A 26,142-nucleotide genomic window follows, 5' to 3' on the forward strand; every position below is an offset into this window, starting at 1 on the left:
GGTAACGCTGTATCTACACCTACTCCAAGTTTTTAAAGAAGAATATTGCATATGCTTGCATCAAATAAACTTTGGTGATGTTCATCCAGTGCTATGTTAGTGGTATCTTCTCATTATTCTGTAGCAGTTAATCTGCTAGAAAGGGAGACTATAGTTTTGAGCTGTAATTGCTGCCAATGCCATGCACACTGAACTTGGGAGACTTGGGATTTTGTTGAAACAGATTCTCCCCAGGAAGTTAAGAGAGACTTTTGAGAGTTTTCTTGACTACTTCATCCTACAGCAACATTTGAAGGCAGGCAGCATCCACCTTCCATCATGAGAACTATACCATTCTACTGACCTCATGAAATTATCTGAGGGAGAGGAGGGAGATGGTATTGTATTCCTGCCATGTAGCTTGCCCAGATGTATGCATGAAATTCCAGGGTCATGATGTTGGAAAATACATTTATATGATATGAGTCCTGGATATATCTATATCTATGTAGTAAGTAGCATTCTGGGTTTCCAGTCAAGGTACAGCTTACCTGCTTTCCTTATCTCCTGGTTGAGGTAATAAAACTTGATAGTAAATCAGTGGATTGATGATTTTATACTCAGTGGAAACTAGAAATAGAGTGACCATAGCTAGTGGACACTAGTATACATGAACAATTAAGAATTTAATGTCCTTCATCACACTAATTTCTTATGAGAGAGGGATTTCAGATTTCGGCAATTTTCTTACCAGCAAAGTTCATGCTCCTGCTACAGCCCTGGTTGATCAGTAGAATATGGAGATGTCTCATATTTTGGATGTAGTTGCCTTTGTGCACCGTCTCTCCCTCCATGAGTATAGAATGGCTCAGTAAAAATGCTCCTTGGTTTACTGAGGAGCTTTGGATGGGCAGATCATACCTATTCTGTGGCAGTAATGGCAGCAACACAAGCTCACCATTTCTTCTACACAAAGCTGTCCAGCAGGGCTTTTATCTCAAACAAGAGAATGTTGACTCAGAGAACATACAATCCTGCTGTCATTCCTTTGCAATACACCAGCACTTAGACCTCACAATTGGATTGATTCAGCCTTAGGATGTTGTTGCAGTCTAGTTTTAGTTGTATGGCTGACTTTCAGTTGGTGAAGGATGGTGATGTAGACAAGCTGCTTTGAAGTGTGTTATCTTCCATGTCTAGTCACACTCCTTACCTCTCATGGCTAAGAGTATCATGCCGGGCTATACCTATTATATCTATAAATATTGTTGAGTCCTTGTTAGGAAAAATATGTTTAAGATATAATGGACACTACAATGACTTTTTAGCAAAGGACTGAGAAAGTGTCTAATTGTTGGAGTTGTCATTTACTGGACACATCCCTTTAACATTAAGGCAGGAGAAGGCATGCAGGCTCCACCCCCTCCCAGGCACAGAAAACCACAATAGAACTCATGCTTGTGAGGAGGAGCAATCAAAGCAGTCAGTTCACTAGCTTGTGGCTGAGTCCGTTAAGGCAGGACGGGGAAGGCCGGAAGTCTTATGGACCACTGGGGGTCTGCAGATCCCTGGTTGGTAATCCCTGCCTCAGAGGTTGAGCAGCAGAATATACTAAATGTAAAAATACAAATATTATTCATGTGCACATTTAATATTTTAAAAACATCACTATTAATCTTATGCTATTGCACAGCTCCAATATGTATTGATGCATGGAGAAAAAGACCTAATACAAAGGACCAAACACATTTCAAACCCTCTTGGGGTCTTCCTCAGTGGCCTGATATTAAAATACAGTGTTGCAATAGGGACTATAAGGTGGTTAAAAGAATCTACTTTACCAAAAAAATATATCATGAACGTTGTTATATAATAAAAATCTGTTAACTGTTTTTTAGAAGTGAGGTGACTGACATTGAGATGGCATTTTCTATGGTGGCAGCAGCTCATCTTTGGAACACCAGTCTCCTTGAGACTCATGTGATGTCTACTTTCTTTTAGCTGCCAGGCCAAAACACACCTTTTAGCCAGTCTTTCTGGATAGTTTTTATTCTGTTTATGCTCATAGCTTTTTTTTTTTTAATTATAAGCCACTTTGATCAGGCCTCTGAAGAGGAAGCAACCAAATATATTCTAAATAAACAAATAACAAATGTTTGCTTAGAAAATAAAGACATTCTGTAATTATTTAGGTCTTTATTTTTGCTTGTGTCATTTTTGAAAAATTGGCAGTGTTCATCTCTACTATTTTGTCGTCTGATGCAGGCTAATTTTAATTAGGGTTGGTTGTATGAATACTACCAGGCCAGTAAGCAAGTGTATTAATTTATCAATTCATTTATTAAGCTGTTTATTTCCACCTTATATCCACCTTATATTTTGACTAAAGTTTGGATTTTTTTCTAGTCTGAAGAATATTGTAGTAACAGATTTAAACTGGAATAATTTTCCACAGTGAAAACAGATACAAATAATTCATTGTTTTTTTTTTTTTTTTTTACATTTTCCCATCATTCCTAGGCAGCCCTCTTGTTCCTTTGTCGTCTAGTGGTCCAGCTACCATCCTGGTTGGTTTCCTATATACTTGAAGAAATTGTTTTAGAAATTTGCTAAAGGAATTAGGGAGAGGGAAGAAGCTGTGAGAGCTGCTAGGGAAGTGAGGCAAGATTTATTTTATTTATGTTTGGATTTGTATTCCACCTCTCATGACTTTTGTCACCTCGAGGCGGCTGACAATTAAAAACCATAAAACAATATGCCATAATAACCCATTAAAACAACAGTACAATAGACATAATATCTCACAAGCAAGATAGCGGGAAATAATCTACCCCAATCCAACTCTGCTGAATCCAGCCAGAATGTTATTCGGATCCAAGTTGTAATTATAGTCCTGGGATGCTCTGATAGAGTGGGACTCCTGATTGAAACTCTGGTCAATACTGGAAGGGAAAGTCACAAATGAGGGAAACTAAGAAAGGTAGGTGGGAGTGAAGGAAGTAAGGAGAGAAGCTGAAGGGGCTGCAAAGTAGGAGGAATGGATAGGATAGGATAGGATAGGATAGGATAGGATAGGATAGGATAGGATAGGATAGGATAGGATAGGGAGGTTGCCATCTTAGTGTAGAGGTTAGGAGTGACAGCTTTTAAATTGGTGAGCTGGATTTGATTCTCTGCTCCTCCACATGCAGCCAGCTGGGTGATCTTTGGCTAATCACATTCCTGATAGTGTTGTTCTCACAGAGCAATCCTGTCAGAGCTCTCAGCCTCACCTACCTCTCAGGGTCTCCGTTGTGGGGAGAGGAAGGGAAAGTGATTGTAAGCTGAGTGGAACTGATTTCATGTTTGCAATCATTCATTCCCTAGATCAAAATTTTGCGATTGTAGGATTTGTACAGGTTTTATTGTCAGGTGTGTGATGGAACCCTTGTCAGTGTTTTTGTGGATAATCAGCTCTTTGTTTTCACTGATCTTTTTATATTCACAGAGAAGAGCATTTGCCTTCAGAGATGCAGAAGGAATGTTGTTTCATGTGTTTTTTCACAGCTTACTTGTTAAGGTGCCGTTTATAGCTCAAAGTCCTGTCCAGGTTAATGCCAAGGTACTAAGGTTTATGGTTATGTGTAAGTCAGGTGCCATTAAGGTAGACAGTTGACAAGATTGTTATTGAGATGGATACAGGAGCATTCTATTTTTTGGAATGAGCCAGCACTTGCAGAAGTAGTGGGCCAAAATTTTTAGATCCTAGTCAGTATTTCTTTAGTCTTTTCAATCGATCTGTGCCTTACTGAAGTTGTCATGTCATTGGATATTGTCTTGGCAACGTCAGAGATGTATAGATTGAAATGGACTGGAGCAAAGACTGAATATGGGATAGACCATTATTTAGTTTCTTCTGCTTGTTAATTGACTGACCCATAACACTGAACCTGTGTTCTCCCAGCTACACTGGTCTAGATTGGAGACTGGGACAGGTACAAGGTTCTGGTATTTACCTTCAAAGCCCTAAATGGTCTGGAACCCTTATATCTACAGGCCTGCCTCTTCTACTACATTTCCCAAAGATCATTGAGATCCAGTGGTCGAAATATGATCAGGAGGTAAAATTGGCCTCAACAAGGGCTAGGGCCTTTTCAAGACAGAGCTGTTCTGCCAGGTCAATGGTTGAGACCTGGAAATAATATCCTGAAAACGCTTACCTCCCTGCCTAAAATCCATCTAACCAGTTAGCTCCCAAGATCTGAGTAACCCCCTCAGCAAGCTTAATTTTTTTAATGGGTGGCAGCTTTTTAATTATTTTAAACCTTTAAATTATGTTTGATCTAAATGTTCAACTACGTTATATGTTTAATTATTTGTATTTAATGTTGTAATTGAACTTTGATGTAATCTGCCCTGAGCTGTCAGGGAAGGATGGAATAGAAGTAGAAATAGGAATAAATAAGGCAGTAACTTGGAAAGTCCTGTCACTCAGAATTTTATTTAGAAGTCAAAATAATGTTCTACAGGGGAAAACTTGAACAGCAGACCACCCATCCAGACTGTGTCATAAACAGCAATCACACTGATGAAAACTGCTGATGTTGTAAGACCCTTCTGATATCCTGTCTGTCATGCCTGCACCCTCTGTTCCAGCACCAGGGGTTGCTCCAGAGGTTGAGGGTCTCCCAGAGGCACTGGAAGACCTGGCTATCACGGACTGGGAGCTGCCTTTTCTCCCAGAGGATGAGCAGCCTGGTACCCGAAGACTCACTGGAGGAACAGTAATGGTGACCCCAGGCAAAGTCTCCAGCAAGCCCTGAATGGCAGCATCAGAGGAGGTGATCTACCCTGACATCTGTCAGAAGATTGGCATGCCTGTCAGCTCACTGTCAGGGTAGAAGGGACCCAGCTGCACTGCCTTTCTCTGACAGGGATTAGGACCAGCTGCAAGCACTCGGGCTGAGGGCTGCCTTGCCCAGCCTGGCCTTATTTCAGGCAAGGTCCTTTGTGGGTACAGTGTGTGTGTTTACCTACCTGTCTTTCCAGATGACTCCTCATTCCGGTTTGCTCTGCCTGACTGACTCCCAGTAACCAGATCTTGGCTTGACTTCTGATGGTGCTCCTGACTCCAGACCCTTGGGTTTCATCTTCTGAATTATGTCCCTGTCTCCAGACCCTTGACTTTCAGCTTCTGACTATCCCTGGCTCCAGACCTATGGCTTGGCTTCTGACTATGTGCCTGGCTACTGACAACAGCTTGTCTTTGACTGCTTCTCTGTCTCTTGATCGCAGCTTGTTTTGACTTCACTCCATCTACTTGTATGAACTGGCTCCCAACCTCCTGGACTGGAGTCTGGTTTCTGGCTTCCGCACCCCTGTCTCAGCACAACAACCTGGCTGAGTAGGTGCAGCCTGGGAGGGCATCTCACTACCTCAATGAAAGTTGCTATTCTGAGAACCTTGTCTGCACAACTTCAATGGCATCTAAATCCTGTTTGCTCTATAGGGACATGTTCATTAATTCTGTCATGGATGAGCCTCTTAAACTGCCTAGAGCTGCAAAGAAATGGGCGGTATAGAAATATCTTTAACCGCTCCTCGCGGAGCGGATAAAATAAAGCAATAAGGGCTCTGTCAGCGGGCCCTGTCCAGGATGAGGAAGGATGCCGATAGGCCCCTTCCCCCGGACTGACAATCGGAGCGCCTACCGATTGGGCCCTCCGATTGTCAGTCCGGCGGCTCACAATTGGTCCCTTGCCGCCGGACTGACAAATCGGGAGGCGATCCGCCCCCCTCCCAGTTCGCTTGCACGTGGCCGCCCACCACCATTCCCTCGCTTCCCCTCCACAGAGCAGGTCGCCGCCTGCCCGCACGAACAGGAGGGCACAGCGGCTGCGGCTGTGGTGGCGGAGCCGCTGCAGCCGCCACCAACATCGTCACGCCTCCCCGCCAACCCCCCTACCCGAGAGTGGCCCGCGCTGACACCCACCGCCGCCGCCATAAAAGTCCCCGCCGCCAGAAACACTGCCGTTGCCGCACCCCGCCCGCCCGCAACACACCTCGCCCGCAGACACGCGCGGCTGCCAGTGCAAGGCAGCACGTTGTCTGGCAGCCATGGCCCCGCCCAAGCCCTCCACAAGCAGCGACCTGGAGCGCGCTTCAACCTCGCACCCCCGAGTTCGACCCGGAGCCACCGGCCCTGGCCACTGCGCCGCCGCCCCCCCACCCCCACCGCATGCTCCAGACTCGCCTCACCAGCTGCCTCCTGCCCTCCAGGCCGCCCGCCACCACTGGCAGCCGCCACAACACGGATCCATGTCAGAAGGTCCAGGTAGGCCGCGAACCGCAGGCCCCCGTCGCCCACTTACGCCGCCTCACAGGGGCCTGGCCTTGGGTCCGGGGCCTGGCCCCAGAGAGCTGTGCTGCACAACTCCCCAGCCTCGATAGCGCCCGCTGTATTTAGGGGACAGCAAGTTTATTTACTAGTAAATAAATAAATAAATAAACAAATAAATAAATAATAGGGGCTCAGAAGGAAAATAGGTCTCTAACTTTCTGCCTGACATTTTGGTTTTCTAGGTTTCTGAGTTAGCAACTATCTTTGCTTTCTTGAATTCCCCTGGGAGTCTTCCTGTTTTCATAATGCCAGTGAGAAACTTTGCGAGCCACCCACTTCATGATTGTGCCCCTATTGATCAGGAACTCATTATAGATGCAGTGGAAGTCTGGTGCCTTTCCACTCTTGATATCCTTGAGTGTCTTGGAAATATCATCAGCACTGAATTCCCCTGGCACCTTATCGTCTTCAGGGCAGTTGTTTCAAAATCTGGAGGGTTTTTTTAAATCCTGATTCTAAAATCTCAGTCCTTTGAAACTCTAGATAGGGAAACCAGTCAGACAGCTACCTGATTTGATGCTGCTTCTGAATTTCCTTGTAGTACAGGTGGGCATTTACCTCATTGAGAGCCAGTTTGGTGTAGTAGTTAGGAGTACGGACTTCTAATCTGGCATGCCGGGTTCGATTCTGCACTCTCCCACATGCAGCCAGCTGGGTGACCTTGGGCTCGCCAAAGCACTAATAAAGCTGTTTTGACTGAGCAGTGATATCAGGGCTCTCTCAGCCTCACCCACCTCACAGGAAAGGGAAGGCGACTGTAAGCCGCTTTGAGCCTCTTTCGGGTAGAGAAAAGCGGCATATGAGAACCAACGCTGCTTCTTTTTAGTAGGCACTAGGCTCTCCTATTAGAATGCCTAAAATCCAGATTCACAGTTGTTCCTAGTCTGTTTCTAGTCTGAAAACAATTCATTAGGTTCTTTTAAAATTGCTGAATGTTTCATGATATTTTAATGCTCTGATGGGGTTTTAATAGTTTATTAATTCTTAATAGCTTTTTATGTTGTGATGTTTTAATTATAGTTTACTTTGTAAGGTGCTCAATGCAGCCTCCCTGGAATGGCATCACAGGTACTGCGTAAATAAATAAATGAAGACTAGTGTATCATCATCTGTCCATCTAGTGTATTCTTGGTAGTTGCTGAATGCCTTGGGATCACTTGAGTAACTTGTCAGAAAACCCTTAAAGGGCAGCAGTGAAGTAATTTGTCTTCTGACAGTCAAGCCCCATGCTTGAACAATGAAATGGTAAATGAGGACTATATAACAACTGTCCAGACTGCTAGTGCATGAAGCATTCCTTTGGAAATAAACTAGGCAAACGTCTTCAACACCCAACTTGCCCAATGCCCAAACAGGACATATTCTATAAGTGCTCAACAAAGAAGAAATTGTGGGGGTGGGAGAAATGAGATACCCCAGGAAGTTTTTGTGGAATCCCTGCCTATTTGTATTTATACTACAGTAGTGCTTGTAAATTGGATAAAATTACAGGAAACTGAAGGGCTTAGTTGTATATTTCATAGTTGCAGTAATTATAAAATAGAATCTTTAAAATAAAATTTTTGAAGGTTGAACATTTTTAGTCAGCAGACTCATTTTGGGGTGGTTCCTAGAATAAAAATTTATCAGGTGAAAACCTGTATTCTCTATTTTTGCTAGTGTGAAGCAGTGCTTGCTGCACCATTCCTTCTTGTCCTTTTTAGATCTGTACAAAGATCTGTACTTGCTGGCACTCTCAAACTCAAGCTTTTATTTACTATAACATTTGTGTTTTTATTACCATATAAGATGCAGCAAAATATATTAAGTATATTTTACAGTTTCGCTTGTGGAAAACTAAGCATTTATACTTCTAAATTTCACAAATATCCCTAATAGTACCATATGATAATTAAGTTATAAATGATGTATTTAATGTTGGTACAGTGATAAATAAATTTAGCTATGGGAAAAAAGTATTTTCATTTTTTCAAAAAGTTGTTTCTTCCCCCAAAGTTTCAAAATTACCAGAATTTTTATATCTCTACATTTTTATATTTCTGTATTCATGTGTGGGGCTGAAATACTGAGGCTGACTAGACTGCTGCACTCCCTGTAGAGCAAACCTGTGCAAACCTTCCTTGTGAATTTGGATGAGGGGAGCTGTTTACATAGTGGTGCATAATGTGGCTAAGCATAGCATCATAGTAAAGAAAATGTACCTTCATACTCTTATAACGGCCATAGCTTGAGCTAATTCTGGTAGGTCATTGATGGTAGTTATTATCATACCTATTTAAAGATGTTGTCTAGACTCCTTTTCATGCAACAGGCCCACTGGGTATATCACCAGATCTAGTGAATATCCATTCTGTTTCTGGAATTATTATTGTAAAGGTTTGAAATAAAATCACTACGTTCCTGTCTTGTATCATCAGAAACACAAACCTATGGATTCACCAATCATTTTAAAAATTTTGTAGACTTTCTTACATATCAATATCTTAGCCACATTCCTGTCACTACAACTTGCTTTGAATCTGCCCTGTTGACCATAGTCAACCTGCCTTTTCCACTATACACATTTATCTACAAGACTATATGATGTGATATTGCATTATTAAATGATGACAACTACCACACTGTATTCTTGAACTGCTGCTGACCTTCTGTAATCAGCCCTGTGGAAATGCTTGTTGTCCCCCCCCCCTCCCTTTAAGATCTGTGGTATACTGCCATTGTTAATTCTGTTTTGAAACCTGTATCATATATCAAGTATCTGATTACAGTGGCTTGTTGCTTAATGGTGCTGTTTTTAGGTTTCTGAAATGCATGGTTAATGCCTGCCAGGTATGGTTCCTTAACTTGAATTACAGGCATGCTCCCGGTGTGGCTTCTTCAGATACTGCTGTACATCTGATTGCTGCTTTAGTTGGAAACTAGTCTTTAAAAGCTTGTTGATACAGGAGCTGGTGGCCTGGAAAATACTTGTAATACCTTATAGAATTATGGAATCATGAAATATATATTTTTTGGTGTATATAAATATATAATTTTTGGCAGTCTGTATTCACACAACTTTTCGTTTTGGAAAACTGTATATCTTGCATTTACCATTGGCCTGTCTTTCTCCTTTCTGGAAAGACACTGGAAAGGAAGGGCATTGTCTGAAGGCACTTGCTTTAGAAGGAGAAAAGTATAATAGCACAGCCAGGCACAACCAACAGTGGATGAAGGGCCCCCCTCCCCCCCCCCCTCTCCCCCCTTCCTCCCAGAACTCCACCAGAGCACTCTGGACCTGTTGTGGTATTGCACTGTTCCATCGTTATATTATTTTATTATATAGTTATACTGTTACATTATTCTGTTATATGGTTACAACCACTGTTATTAATTACTGTATGTTTTAACGAAGACTATTTCATGTACCGTTGACTAGTTTTAATGTAAACCGCCCTGAGCCTTCGGGGAGGGCGGTATATAAATCTAAATAAATAAATAAATAAATAGTGGCTTTCCATGGAGGAATTTCTATTATGTATGTTGACAAATTGAATAAAACCATGTTATTAAGTAAGCTGTCTTGTTCCATGGTTTTGGAATTTCCTCTGCAGAAAGTCTGAAGCAATAGTCTTGCTTGGTCAGTCCTGACCTATGAAGGGGGTAACCAAGATGAAGTGAGAAATTGTGATGTCTGAATTAATAACAACTTTATTTTTATAGCCCACCCTTCCCGGTTGGCTTAAACCTTTGAACTTTAGGCTGACCTTAATATTCCAGGATAAAACCTGTCAATGGACATCTGCAATGTTTCCCCTATTTAGGATAGACATATTTCTAAGTATGTTTGTGTGAGATTTTCACACCAGTCACTGGATGATATTATCTCTGGGGAAAACAGAACTTTTTTGACTCTCAACTTTAACATGTTAAGAAAGGGTTTATTAAACTGTTATCAGCTGTTACTTTTTATAAGACATAAATCACACTGTATGCTTGTGTTGTGCTGCTTGTCTCCCCAGCAGACCAAATCCTGTGTGTGCCCTGCTAAATGTGTGCTTTCTGATTTATATGAGCTTTCTGATTTAACTGTCTCTTTTGTCAGAGACTTGGGCTCTCCTTAAGCCCATGAGTAGCCTGTATTGCCTGTGAGTGCGGTTCCCCTGTATTTACAAGAAACATGACCTTGTTTGGCACAGAGGTTCTCTGATATTATCTCTCTTCCACCCAATCTCCACTTCATCTCTTTCTCTAATACCATGTCTCTCTCTCTGACTTCCCAAATTTCACTACCCTTGGGATTCTCTCTCTTAGAATCTTCCAAGGCTGCTCCCACCTTCTCCTTCAGGGTTGCCCCCTCCCATAAAGGATTTCTAGGTACTATATAGCTTCCTTTGGGCTCCTATCTGTTTGGGCCCATCACAACATCATTCAGAAGTATGGAAAAATTACATGTGATTAAGTGACAATTACTCAGTACACTAAATATAATTCAATTATTTTACCAACATTTGTAATAATTAACTCAAGTATCGAATGTTCTAAATATAGAAAAATAAAACGAGCACTTTAACATATTAAACTTAATACTTGTTACATGCCTAACCCTACTTGTGCAGTTGGGGTGCTCCCTTGAGTGGTATCAGCAGCTGTGTCTGGAATAAGTTTGTGCAGTTGACTGTTTCCAAACTGAAAAAAATACTTAGCAAATACCTTACTGGTATTTGGGGGTATTTTAAAGCTGAATACATATCTGAGAATCTGGCTTGTTACCAATCTAACTGATCCCAAATAAAGCTGATTTTTTTCCTGGCCTTTTTTGCAGGTATATTTGCTATACGGAATAGCTGGTGATGGAGGAATTCAAAGGGCTACAACATTAACTTTCAGTTGTCCTCTAGGGCAGGAGTAGTCAACAGGGGGGGGGGGGACAACAAGGGCAGGGTATGCTGGCAGGAGCTCTTGGGAATTGTAGTCCATGAACCACAGGTTGACTACCCCTGCTGTAAGGCTCTTCACTGCCTTATGCTCTGATTTCCAGGGCAGCAGGAGGGAGGGAGAAGAGGCATTTCTACAGCCCAATAATGAAAGCACCTTGGGGGCACTGTAGTGCTTTAGAGCCAGTCACTGCATTTCAGGTGCGCAACATGCAAGGTTGTTGGCTTCAGATATGAAGTCCAACTAAGTAACCATCTTGCTTTCCAAGGGAACAGTGGCAATTTGGTAGATTAAATTTTTAATTAGGGAAATAATAGAATCAGAGTAAATCTGAGCTCTAATCAGGCAATCTCCTCATGACAAAGGAGTAAGCTTTAATTCCCCTACCTCCAGATCATCCTCCCCAGCAGACCAAATCCATTGTGTGCCCTGCTAAATGTGTGCAGTTCTTGTTGTCATTGAGACTGTGAAATTCCTCAGCTATTCCTAAATGCTTGTCCTTGACATGGATATTAAAGTTATCCAGGTCTACCAGTCTTGGGGTGTTCAGCAGTACTCCTGAGACCAGATTATCTAGCTCAGAAGAAGAGACAACTAGGTAGCAGGATGGATGGTACACCATCAGAATCTCTACTTTGTCCCAGTCACCGATCTTCAGGAGAATACACTCAAAACTGGCAGACTGTTGGATGAGGCACTTTGATAGATGGATTGAATCACAATGGGCCACCTCAACCCCATGTCCCAATCCACCTGATCCAGCCTGCTACTCTACAAAGATATCTGGAGGGCTGATCTGGGTCAGATTTACACTGCCAGTCTTATTCAGCTTGGGTCTCTGTAGTACATGCCATATCAGTGCGATCAAGATTAAAGCTTGAATGTCATTAGTTTTTTTATTTTCGGACCTAGCGTTCAGTAACAAGACCTTAAGGCCAAGGAGTCCAACTTTGACACAACATGATCTCCATTGGCTGGAGAGCATATTTGAAATAAGCCTCTTGTGACACAGTGGTAAGGTAGCAGACATGCAGTCTGAAAGCTCTGCCCATGAGGCTGGGGGTTCAATCCCAGCAGCCGGCTCAAGGTTGACTCCGCCTTCCATCCTTCTGAGGTCAGTAAAATGAGTACCCAGCTTGCTGGGGATGAACAGTAATGACTGGGGAAGGCACTGGCAAACCACCCCATATTGAGTTTGCCATGAAAGCGCTGGAGGGCGCCACCCCAAGGGTCAGACATGACTCGGTGCTTGCACAGGGGATACCTTTACCTTTTTAACCTGTGGTTAGGATTCCTTTTCCTGGAACAGCCAGGAATCTTACTAGTAAGGTTCTAAGCAGCAACAGTAGGCAGCAGGATTTTATAGTTTAGCCTTTCCCATCCAGCCAGGTGGATTTTGGACTCTTAGCTTATTACAACCAAGAAATTATCTTGGCTCTGATAAGACATCAGTTGCATACTCAACAGTATCATTGAAGGGGGGGGGAGTGAGTCTGTTCCTTTCAACTGTTTTGACTTTTTGCCATTATCACCAAACCTTTTTTGCCTGGTTGTCATCTGATTTACACTATGTGGACTTTAGCTACTTTCTTGCTGAAAATATTCTGCTTATTTCTATTCATTTTTTAAAAAACTATTGGTTGGCTGAACTCTTCTGGTTAAAAGGCTAGAAAGAGACAACCTGTTTTCTCATTCATTGAACAGGAAGAATAATGCTTATCACTCCAGTTTTGGTCCAGCCTGTTTATTTCCTCCTCCTCCCCCTCCCTTCGGTGTGGCACTGACTATCTGGGAGAGTGCAGAGTCTGCCTTTACCACATATTATCTGCTTAGGAAGTGTATGCACACCAAAGGGATTTCTTTTAACTTTCATATAAATAATAAGTGTTCACAAGGGCGGGTAACCTCTTAACTGAGCACCCAGTCTAAAAAGTGTCTTTTTCATAGTGAGAAGCTTGTATTGACGTGGACAAGTACCTGTAGCTAGGCTTTTGCACATTTAAATTATGAGTGATTAAGGGGTTGAGAAAATAGATCAGCAACATGAAAGTGCTATGATCCACATGAGCATGAGACAGGGTGATTGTTCTGCTTATGCACAGGGGTTTTGAATTCCAGTTTCAAGCTGACCCCTCCTTCTCCCATGCCCCCAGTCTCCAAACACAGGGTAGTTCCTTCTTGTGGATGGGAACTCTCCAGACCAGCACCTGTTAAGCCTCAAGTGGTTCTTAGAAGAAAATTTTGCCCCTCTGTGTACTATTAAAAGCACTTTCCACTGGTATGTGAAAGCAGAGTGGTGGTGGTGCCCATAAAAGCATCCCCAAGTCATGATACATTGCTGGTACTATTAGAATTTATAATGCTACATACTTCTGTAGTATCCTCCAACTAAAACCTGTTCCAAATAACAAGAATTTGCTACCGGTTGCTACCGGTATAACATTTTCAGAAGGTATTAAGTTGTGTGGGTGGGGATGGGGAGAGAAGCTTTTTTTTTCCTTTTCTATAGAGAAAATAACTTTGGGGAATATGGACATTTGGAGAGGAAATTGAAATAGACATAATACTGTCTTATCAAACCTAATTTAAATTACTGCTTTAACAACATAAAATGCATCCTTATAAATTGCTATCTAACAAGTTCCCAGTATAAGGTATTTTTTCTACAGTGGTAAGCCACTTGTAAAGCTCAAATAGGGATGTGCAAAAAAACAGTATTTTTCAGTTTGGGTCTATTGAACTCAATTATTTATTTATTTATTTATTTTTGGCATTTCTGAAAAATATCAGATCCCAATGCCAGTATGTATTCAGATCCAGGATTTTTTTTTTAAGTCCTGAATTTTTATGGGTTCAATAGACCCGAGAAACAAATATTGATTTTTTTTAAGGCAGCCTGACCTTGGAGCTGGCTTTGATTTTTTCTGCAGTGCATTGTAAACTATATTGCAAGAGAATCTGGTCTAGGATTTGCATGCAGGTTTCTTCCCACTGCAGACAGATCTGGCTGGGAGGGCTTCCATGTTCCAAAAGAAGCTGGCTCCAGGACCTTTCAAGTAGAAAAATATTACTGGGAAGATTGGGACCCTGGAGATTTTACTAGCAGTATAGGTTGACTTTATGTTTACAATTAGTTCTGAAAACTGAATAGCTTAGTCCACTTGTACATATTTAAACTACTTTTAAACTTCATACTTGGAATATACAGTCCAGCTTCATTTAGTACTAACAGACTTTTTTGTAAACAATATGTGGACTAAATTCTTGATTGCTAAATTTGTCTGGAATCCAGCGTAGCACACAGTGTTTTGGCTATTGATAGCACAATGTTGTAACAGTGTAAACTTGTCTATTCTTCTTTCATTGATAAGATCAGAGGAAACATGCAGTTGATAACAGGTTTACACACATGTAAGATATGTGTATCTGAGAAACATCTTCATCATGCTGTGTATTAATCCATGGCAGACTTTCTCCTTATATCTGTGGTCCGGTAATTTCCGTTTCATTGTCTGATGAAGTGTGTTGTGCACGTGGAAGCTTACAACTTGAATAAACCTTAGTCGGTCTTAAAGGTCCCATTGGACTCTAACTTTGCTACATGTGGTACTAAAATGTCCTGAATTTATAGAGTGCTGCTATTTATGGATTATTTACTCAAAATGTCTGCATTTCTTCTGTTATTATTAAATCATTAGCAAAGCATGAGTGGATCTACCAATCCATTATCCTAAGTGAACTAGTCATTCGTAAGGAAATGCATACAGTTATAAAACAAGCTATACGTGAACTGAAGGATAAGATGACAAAACAGTATAGCAATAATACCTGTGTGACATGCCTTACTAATATATATTTTTCCTTTTTCCCCCTCTTTTCTGTTTTAAAGGTGCCTTAGCTGGACCAATAGTTGATCCATATGTGAAAGCAGTATGGGGAAAGGATGTTACACTGAAATGCATACTTGATATAAATGAAACATTAACACAGATTACATGGGAGAAGATTCAAGGAAAGAGTGCACAGACTATTGCTGTTCATAATCCTGAATATGGATTTTCCGTTCAAGGAGAATATCAAGGAAGAGTATCACTTAAAAATAATTCGCTTACAGATGCATCAATCACCTTAACAAATGTTACTTTCTCTGATTCTGGAGAATATGTATGCAAAGCAGCTACATTCCCTCTAGGAAACTCCCAGTCATCAACAACTGTAGCTGTATTGGGTATGCTTATTTAAATATCTGTTTTGCATGTAAAATGTCTGTAGCTCAAACTAAATGTTGTAGTTTACAATGAGTTTTACCATAGAAGCACTATTTCATGTCCAGGTGTATTCTAGACCTCATGGTACAACTTACTTCACACATACTGTGTGCCACCATAACTTCACTCTTTAGATTCAATGTATACGATTATTTCTTAGTTTTCTTGTTCTGGCATGCAATGATGCAATTTTATCTTCATAGAATCATAGAGTTGGAAGGGGCCATACAGGCCATCTAGTCCAACCCCCTGCTCAACGCAGGATCAGCCCAAAGCATCCTAAATCTTAGATTGTTTCACTAAGATTTCAAAGCATACGACTCACAAATCAAAATTAAAAGTAGTGATGCCATTTGATATTGAATTTGGGACCTCATAATATGAGCTCCTCTCCCAAATTAAATGCTTCATTGTATTTTCAATGAGATTGACACTCTTGGTCCTCTGTTGGTATGTAGCCCTGCTTGTAGTTAGCCCCCTCCTGTTTTCCAACACCTATATGCAAAACTTAGTTTGACAAAGAGGAGATTGCTATACACAGATCCAACACTGCCTGAAGACCTCCTGTTTGAGGGATCAGTGTTGCTCTCCTCCAAAACAGATGAGACTTTACGCCCTATAAAGAATAAGCAGACTACAAAGTCACGACTCAACAAACTTCTTGTCTGCTTAAGCATATCCCTTTCAAAGATACCAGTGACACCCATATCAGCAGGAGAATAAGTTCAGCAATCCTTACTCTAACCAGTATCCCCAATCTAAACCTTAGTCTCAACAAGGTTATTCTAGAAGGAAGAGTTTCAGTCGATCACAAGCTGGTTCCTCGGATTCTGCTTCTCAGAACGACCTTCCCCCAACATCAGAATGGAGGTTTCTGGCTGGAAGAGTTGCCTGTAACACCAAAGTTTGGAGACTGTTTGGCTATTTATGTCAGTTCTTGGCAGGAGGTTACCGCTGATCAGTGGATTCTGGAAATTGTTCAGAATGGCTACAGGCTGGAATTTGAGGAGAAGCTTCTCTGTTCCCCAATTTATGCAGGAGAGCAGAATCCCTCCCCATAGCTTGCTAAAACCTTGATAGCTTTAGACGAAAAGAGAGTGATTGAGGCAGTTGATACATGTCAACTGACTGCAGGTCTTTTTGACTGTATGTTTACCGTCGATAAAAATGATGGTGGTATTAGACCTGTTTTATATTTAAGAAAGTTAAATGTTTATTTGAGGGTTACCCATTTCCTCATGCTTAATGTATTTACTATTTTGAAGTTATTAAGACCCAATTCTTGGTATAGTGTGGTTGATCTAAAGGATGCTTATTTTCATGCTTCTATTCATCCTGTGCATAGAACATTTTTACGGTTCAAATGTGGTAACACAGTGTATCAATATACTATCTCCCATTTGGGTTGTCAACAGCACCTATGGTGTTTACTAAGTCGATTACCCCAGTGGTAACTCACTTGAGAGTCTTGGGGTGTAATGTGTTTCCTTTCTTAGATGACTGGTTGCTAGTGGCTGAGTCTGAAGAATCTCTTAAAGACTAAACCACTTGGACTCTCACAATTTGTTCCCAATTGAGCCTGCTGGTTCACTGGGAAAAATCCAAATTATAGCCTTCTCAGAGAGTTCATTTTGTATGTGTGTGTGTGGAGGGGGGGGGGTCTCGACACTCTGCAAGCTAAAGTGCTGCTTCCCATAGAGAGGGTTGAAAAGATCAGAGCATTAACAATACAGTTATTTAAGAACAGGTTTCAATCAGTACAGCAGATTCTCAGATTCCTTGGGTTAATGGCACTGACTACATCAGTTTTACCCTTTGCTCAATTACAAATGAGGCCACTCCAGTTGTGGTTCTTCTCTGTATATAGAGCCCAGTTTCACTTGGAATGGCATAAATTTTCCATTCCCAGAACAGTGTTACGGTCACTGGAATGGTGGGGTAATAGGGAGTACCTGTCCCAAGGGATGCAGTTTGGGATGCAGAAGCAGGATTACCATCACTATGGATGGTTCTTTGCATGGGTGGGAGCCCATTGCTAGAGCCAATCAGTCCAGGGGATTTGGTCAGACACTGAGAGACAGTGCTACATAAATCTTCTAGAGCTAAAAGCTGTAAATTATGCCCTTACCTGTTTTGCAGATATGGTCAGAGGCTGCAACATTCTCCTTTGGACAGACAACACGGTCACCATTTTTATGTCAACAAACAAGGGGTTGCAGGAGGCAATCAAATTTTGAGAGACATTGATAAGGATAGGTTCGACTATTCAGGCTATGCATATCCTTGGGGAAGTCAGCACTCAGACAGATGTGCTCAGCAGACACATGGTGGTTATTCACAAGTGGGTGATTTCCAAGAAATATCTGTATGACATTTTTGCAGTGTGGGAACACTTGAGGTATACTTTTGCTACTCAAAGCAACACCAGAACCTAGAGGTATTGCTCTCACATTGGCCAAGGAGAAGGCTCACATGGGGATGCTTTTCAGATTTGTTGGGAAGGGAAACTTTTTTATGTGTTCCCTCCACTCCTAGTGATTGGTCAGAGTGTTGGAAAAGGCCAGTAGGCAGATGACAGAGGATATTGATAGCCCCACTCCAGACAACAGAGTTGGTTCTCAACCCTTCTGTAGATGTCCCAGGGCAGGTGGCAGAATTTTCTCCTAGAGTCAGATCTCCTGACATTTCACCACGACCCACAGAAAGACTGATTAACAGCATGTTCATATGGGACACGGATCTGATTTTTCTAGTGAAGTGAATGAGGTATTACTGATGTCTAGATAATTTAGTATGAGAAAGTCATACAAATGTAAGTGGTGGAGGTTTACTGCCTGGTGTTTGTATAAGTGCCAGAGACCTGCAACCACTTCCTTGCAAATAGTTTTGAATACCTTCTATCGCCAAAGAAGGTAGGTTTAAGTTTTTCCTCATTAAAGGTTCATTTGGCTGCCATATAAATCCATGTTGAGGTGAATGACAAGTCATTATCACCAATTACACGATTAAAAGATTCAAAATTCCACAAGTCCCAAGAGATCATATTGCTGGTATTTTCCCCCAGGACAAGTTTTGAGTCAGAATGAAAACTGCCATCGTTAGATGTTAGAAGAGTATTTTTATTTTATTTGCAGAAGACAGTGAAATTTAGAAAGGGAAATTCCTAGTTTTTGTGTGTCATGGGACTTATTAAGGGAAGGAAAGCACCTTTTCAGTCTATTTCCAGGTGGATTGTGGCTACTATCAGGAAATGTTACATAACTGTCAGAAAGGACTGCCCACTAGACATCAAGGCACACTCCACATGACTCCGCATTTACTTCATAGAACATTATTCCATTTTGACTGTTGTGATTAGAATAACACAGAATATATTTACTGAATGTATGCCAGATGCAGTTATCTGATTTTGTGTCATTATTTGTCATAAGATGTTTGGTCAGATTTACAATCTAGGAAATAATTGGTGTTGGAATGACTGAAAGATCACCCAAGCAAGTTTTCAGTATCCAGATGGCAAGCCTGTGATAGTTGACTAGTATATTTGAATCTTGAAATATAATAGCTTAATATATACCAGTTTGGGGTAGTGGTTAGGAGTGCGGACTTCTAATCTGGCATGCCAGGTTTGATTCTGCACTCTCCCACATGCAGCCAGCTGGCTGGCCTTGGGCTTGCCACGGCACTGATAAAGCTGCTCTGACCGGGCAGTGATATCAGGGCTCTCTCAGCCTCACCCGCCTCACAGGGTGTCTGTTGTGGGGAGAGGAAAGGGAAAGTGACTGTAAGCTGCTTTGAGCCTCTTTAGGGTAGATAAAAGTGGCATATAAGAACTAACTCTTCTTCTATATGTTTTGTAGTTTGTATGTATGAAATGGGATGATATCTTAATGGGTTTTTGATGCTTCATGAGAACCTACCTATACATTATTTTTAGCATTTGTCAGGTAGAAACACTAATTATTAAAGTTTCAGGTTAAAGGATGTCAAACCTTGCATTAAGTTTTCATATTATATATATAAAATATAAACTCTCAAATATTTTTATTTGACAACATTTAAGCCTGGACAATAGCATCATACAAGGATGGGTGTCAATATAAATTTAAGTTAAGAGGGGACAGCCCTCTTTAAGTATTTGAAAGGTTGTCATTTGGAGGAGGGCAGGATGCTGTTCCCATTGGCTGCAGAGGAAAGGACACACAGTAATGGGTTTAAACTACAAGTACAACGATATAGGCTAGATATCAGGAATAAAATTTTCACAGTCAGAGTAGTTCAGCAGTGGAAAAGGCTACCTAAGGAGGTGTTGAGCTCCCCCTCACTGGCAGTCTTCAAGCAAAGGTTGGATACACACTTTTCAGGATGCTTTAGGATGCTTTGGGCTGATCCTGCGTTGAGCAGGGGGTTGGACTAGATGGCCTGTATGGCCCCTTCCAACTCTATGATTCCATGATTCTAAGTTTTGTTACTTCTGAACCAGTTGAACTTGTGACAGTTTAAGCAAACCCTGTTATCTTTTGAATTATATTATATTCAGTTGAATTCAAGGTATCTCCAGGTTTGCAGTTAAGTAATAAGACAGTCTTGTTCCTCAGTTAATTACATTCAATTAGTTATTAAAGATCACAGAAATCATGAACAATTTCCACTAAGAGATGATTGAGGTAACCTATAACTATTTTGCTAGTCATTGTTCATATTTTTGCAATTCAAAATGTTTAAAAAAGTAGGCAGGTAATGTGTGACATTAATTACAGCTACTGTTCTTGGTAGGAGGGTTAGACAAATTCATAGTTCAATTGAGTACGCTAAAAATTGAACATTCAGAGGTGGCATGCTTCAGTTATCTCTGCTTAGCTATATATAAATCACCCAAGGGTTTGTGGTTGGCAGTAGTTAAAGACAAGTAAGTGTCATATTTTTGTGGAGTCACTGCTGCTGGGAGTTGTTCTGAAACTTTTAAAAAGTAATGTGAGTATTAATAACATTTATCTGTATTTTTCTATAGTTGAACCGATTGTGAGCCTAACAAAGGGACCAAACACTTTAATAGACGGTGCCAATCAAACAATTGCAGCCATTTGCACAGCAGCCACTGGAAAACCAGCTGCCAATGTTACCTGGGAGGGAGGTCTTGGTGAAATGGAATCCATCTCAACTTCATATCCAAATGAAACAGTCACAATTGAGAGTCTGTACAAGCTTGTCCCCACCAGGTTTGCTAGAGGAAGACGTATAACTTGTGTTGTGCGACATCCAGCTTTGGAAAAGGAGATAAGGCATTCTTATGTACTAGACATTCAATGTAAGTAGTGGATATAAATTATATACTAACTTCTTAATCTGCAAAATAGAATCAGTCTTCCTACTACAAATCTATTCGTTTTTAGGAAATTTCAGATGACTCTGAAAGTTCTTTGAAGGCATAGGTGTGAGCTCAGTTAGCTGAAATAACAGTTTATATAGTGTTACTGGTTTTCTCTGCTTTGGAATGTCAATGTGATGATACAGATCAACCCGTTTGTATTGTAGTATGTATTTTAGGATAACAATGCAAATGTATACAATTGTAATAGGTTTGTGCTGGCCCAAAAAAATTATTAGATCCATTGTTAAATTAAAGACTTGGCTATAATAATTGCCTTATGAGGAGGCTGTACAATTTATGAAACAGGGTTCTCTCTCTCTCTCTCTCTTTTTTTTTTTTGCATTTTCATACAATCATTTCTCTAAGGAGCTCTAGATAGCGTGAATAGATAGTATTCCATTTTGTTCTTACATCAACATTTGAAGTAGATTAGGTTAAATTTATTTAGATATTATATGCCCCACTGTTCTCCCCAGTAGGGACCTCAAGTGGCTTTCAACGTCATTCTTGTTTCCATTTTATCCTTATAATAATCTTATTCTGGCCTCACCAGTGGTTAGGGCAGAGAAGGGTGTATGAGAGACTGATTGGTCAACTAGAGAGTTGCCATGGTAAAATGATGTACTTAGTGTTTCTATCTCAATATGTCTGCCTTTTACCATCTTTGAAAATATGTGTTAAAACCAAGATTGGCAGTGAAATTCTAAGAATGCTTTGCTGGGTGTAAGCCATATTGTTGTACTGATTGTGACCAGGCCTGTTTTGGAGTATTTCTGTTGTTAAATTGACATTTGCTGCCATTGAAGTATAGGAAATGGAAACTCCACAGAATTTAGTGTATCATCGCCAAGACATGGCAATTCCTTTTATCAGTTCCAAGACCTTATAAAGGAGTGCCCAAAATAGCATGTGCCCCCCCCCCGGGGAATCCTTCCAAGTTCCAAAGAAAGCCCAAAGAGCAAGGTGACTCTGCTCCCATCAATGTTCCTATGCTTGTCGTCAATTCAGCAGACCTTAACAAATAGCATGTAGCCAAATGTCTGTGCCCCATTCCGAGAGGTGCACCCTCGGAATGTCTGAATGAAATGTTCAGGGTTGTGATGGTTTCCCCTCGCCCCCAAAAAGTTTTCTACAATCTGGGTTTCTGCCTTGCATACATCCTGAATGATCAAGTCTGCTTTTTCAGGCAAGATCACCCCATACCATTTGCAGCATTCCAACAGACCAAATCAGAACACTGTATAGATTTATGGGGCAGCCTTATTTGGAATATTGTATATGGTTCTGTTCACTGCACCTGAACAAAGATCTTAGAGCATTGGGTAAGATGCAGAAAGGGGCAACTAAAATGATTAAGAAGATGGAGCACTTTTCATATGAAGGAAGGTTAAAAGCTAGGGTTCTTCATCTTGAAGAAATTTATGTTTTACGTTTCTTAAATGACAATTGAAGGGTGATGTAATAGAGGTTTGCAAAGTTATACATAGGATCACAAAGGTTAAAAAGTACTTTTCTCCCTATCTCACACTACAAGAACTTGTGGACACACTATGAAATTAATTAGAAGAAAGCTTAGAGCAGATAAAAGGAAGTACTTCTTCATCCAAATAGTAATGAACACATGGAATTCACTGCTGCAAGAAGTGATGTGGCTGCAAATATAGACAGCTTTAGGAAGTGATGATAAGCATATGCGTTAGAGGTCCATTAGTGAATATTAACCATAAGGCATAGATGGAGCACAGTGTCTGGGGCAGTGATGCACTGTATTCTTGGTACCTAGGGAGCAACAGTAATGGGAGCAACTGTAGCTTCTGGACTTCTGGCTCCACTGGTGGGACCTCCTGATAGCACCTGTGCTTTGGCCACTGTGTAACACAGTGTGTTAGTCTGGATGGGCCATTAGCCTGATCCAGCATGGCTTCTCTTGTGTTCGTATGAAGGAATCTGGAATGATGACAAAATAGTACCACCTCTTTGTGGGAAGATCATTCTTGCCAAGTTGTATGATGACAGCATCCAATGGGCCCCATTGGATGACTTGATCCAAAATGATGTCAAGAAGGGCAGGCTGGTGCATCCCTCTGTGTCTCATCCAGGTGATGTGTAGTCACTTACTGAGGCCCAAATTGCTATGCCAGCCTGAAGAAGTTGTGTACAAACCAGTCCAGAAGAAGATGCTGTGATCTACAATCAAATTGCTTTCTTGAATCTGCCAGGACTAAAATAAAAACACATAAGGGTTTGTAAATCACAGTATGGCCCATATTTATGGTTTATATATAGAAGAGTGCCAGTGGCCAATAGCTCGGATCCTGTCCAAAAGAGGACCCATATCAGAAGAAAGTGTGGTCATTCCAAATTTAAAAAAGAATGTACACCAAACTCATCCAGGTTTGCATAGCAATGCATGCCTACATGATACTGGTAAACTGAAATAGACATGGCCCATCAGCATGTACTAGAAAATCTTAGGGATGTACTAGAAAGTCTCAGGGATTACAGGCTGTACTGAAGGGTACACAATAGTGGCAGACCAAAGGAGGATCTGGGCCTATTTTCCCTACTGATCCATTTTGGATCAGCACAGAAAAAAATATGAAGTTCAGAGCCAGCAATGAAATATAAAGAGCCAAAGGCTGCCTGGCAGAAAGCCCTGAAGAAAGCCAATGTAAAGGCCGCTTACTGTGAACCGTCATGAGACCTCTTGGCTAGTGGCAGTATATAAACCCAAAAATAAGCTAGTGCATGAGTCGCTTTAGTATAGTATATATATAGTATGGGGAGCTAGTGCATGAGTCTCTTTAGTATAGGCAGAGTAATGGGCCTACAGTAGTCAGACTTGCAAGACTCCATTAAAATTGACTAGGAAGTTCAACCAAACTCTAAGATTCATTTGCATACCATATGTGATTCTGATGTGGTGATGGGGTGAGGAAGCCCCTGCCATCGCCCAAGGACACACCCTGGTGAAATCACTTAACAAGGAAGTAGCTGCAAGGTGGCTCAACAGTGGTTATATTTTCTTCAATGTACAACTTTGTAGAACAGAATTTGAGGTTGGCAAGCTTATTTGAGAGGCTGGAAGTACCCTGCACCAAATGCAGCTGAATGTATGTCAGTTGTGTGGCTGGGCTGTTGGTCTTTTCTGGACAAGTGGAGCTCCCACCTTGGTCTCAAGGACCTGAAAGGTAGCTAGGTGGTTGGCTGGAGCTGATGAGCTACTAGGGCTCACAAATTTTAAAAAATCATCCAGGGGTGCCAAGGACCTGAAGGAAATGTTTTACTGACTGGTACATGTAAAAAAAACCTGAAAGCCTTTAGGATTGTTTGGGTGAAGAAGAGGCTGAGAACCATGGTATATCTGACCCTCTATTTTTCTGTTGAGCTGGCATAGGACCAGGCTCCCCAAAAGGGCTGCTGCAAACTCCCTCCATGGGGACAACATGAAAGTTCAAAAAAGGAGTTTGTGGGGTTTTTTGGTAGCCACCACTTTCTCAACTGAGTCTTTTCGTTAGTGTCCCAAGATAATTTACATCTGTTCTACCCTGAGCCATAATCAGGAGTAAATTCTCTAGAAATTTGTATAGAGATTGACAAGAAGAAGACTTAAATGCAGGAAAATTAGGTATTCCTAACGAAGATTTGAAAACGTTTAAAAGGGAACCTGTTTTTAATTGTCAGAATCCAGTATTTTCTCAGTCAAAGATCTGGCATGCTTAAGTAATTTTGTGATTACAATTATGTTTGTAGATTCCCCTGAAGTTACAGTAACTGGCTTTGATGGCAATTGGTATATTGGCCGAGGGAATGTTTTACTCAGGTGTAATGCTGATGCAAATCCACTACCAATGGAGTTCACATGGAGTCGGTAAGTTCTTGTCCAAATAAATACGATAATGTAAAATATTTTCTTTTGCAATTAATGTTCATAAAGCTGTTTGAAACTTCCTTAAACTTCAATATTAATTCTTTGTACAATGTTAAGGAATAATCTTTACACACTATGCTGTAAATTGATTTAGCCTGAAGTTACTAATTCATTAGTTCAGGGTATAGTTTGTAATGCTCTTTTAAAAAGTTAGCTACTTGGATGTTACATGATTAGCCATAATACTTTGATGAAACTTCAGTGACTGGTTTTGGTAGCTTATATCCAGGATCTGCCAGCAGAGCTTAGAATGGGATTTCCTACTAACCCCTCCCTCTTTTGATATCAATGGGCCCTTATGGAACAGCCTAGGTCACAAAGTTGGAGGGTTTTTTTTGGAGGGGAGTTACAATGTCTACTTTCCTGCAGCTGAAGTACCTTTTATCATTAGAAAGAAGCTGTAAGAGTCAAGCTCATGTACGACAGATTACCAGATACCGGGACTATTATATTGACATTTTGTTTACAACAATGTTAAAGTTCAGTTTCCAAGTTATTGGTTGTCTTTGGAAACTAATTTTCTGCAAATTTATTTGAAGAAAATTATGCTTTCTAAAAATTTTAAATGAAATTATTATATTAGAACTATTTTAACAGTTGAGCTGGGTTTAACAAATGGGTTTAAAATGCAGCTCACTGACTAGTGATTTGAAATAATAGAAATTTCGAATTTCAATTAATGTTGGGGAAGGAATTGGTCATTGAGCTCTGCCTTCCTGCCTTTCTTGTCTCTACTTCTAATTTCTTTCCACCTCATATCTTGCATGCGTGCATATGGCAGGCAGGGATTTCCTTCCCCTTTTTTCTCCTTATCAAAAAATGAAAAGAGGGGGGGATTGAAATGTATGCAGTACTTATTGTCCTGTCAAACCTAAATTAACTTTACTGCTTTAACAACATGAAAAACATATTTATAACTTGATTGGCCATATATAAATACTATATGTATAGAATTTAAAATGTATAAATAGAGGATGTTAATTTAAATTTAAAATGTATAAATACAAGCAGAATTGCAAACTGAGAAAATTGCAAACTCATGCACCATACATTATATTAGCATATATGCTTTAATTTTTGCTCTCCGGTTAAAAAGAACTAAATGCTCTATGATATTTTCAATTTTCCTCAAAAGCATCATTGTAGATACTGCCACATCCCCTTCTGATTTTTTTTTGTTTCTCTCCTGCAAGAAAGGGCAATAAGCAACTTTTTACCCAGACTATGGATAAATGTGTTAGGGTGATTTGAGGGAGAAGTGAAAAGATCAACTGTTGAGAAACAATGAAAGCTCTGC

General features: G+C 40.7%; 1 protein-coding gene across 4 annotated transcripts in view; it reads left to right on the forward strand.

Moving 5' to 3' along the window:
- NECTIN3 (nectin cell adhesion molecule 3) overlaps positions 1–26,142 on the forward strand; it is a 60,201-nt gene that overhangs the window by 4,288 nt on the left and 29,771 nt on the right. For all 4 annotated transcript variants that reach the window (XM_077342163.1, XM_077342162.1, XM_077342160.1 and 1 more), the window contains exons 2-4: positions 15,165–15,503; positions 20,555–20,851; positions 24,668–24,785. In XM_077342163.1, coding sequence (XP_077198278.1) covers positions 15,165–15,503; positions 20,555–20,851; positions 24,668–24,785 — 754 coding nt within the window. The remainder of the gene's footprint in view (positions 1–15,164; positions 15,504–20,554; positions 20,852–24,667; positions 24,786–26,142) is intronic.

The sequence above is a fragment of the Paroedura picta genome, chromosome 6 (genome assembly GCF_049243985.1).
Source record: "Paroedura picta isolate Pp20150507F chromosome 6, Ppicta_v3.0, whole genome shotgun sequence".
Lineage (NCBI taxonomy): Eukaryota > Metazoa > Chordata > Lepidosauria > Squamata > Gekkonidae > Paroedura > Paroedura picta.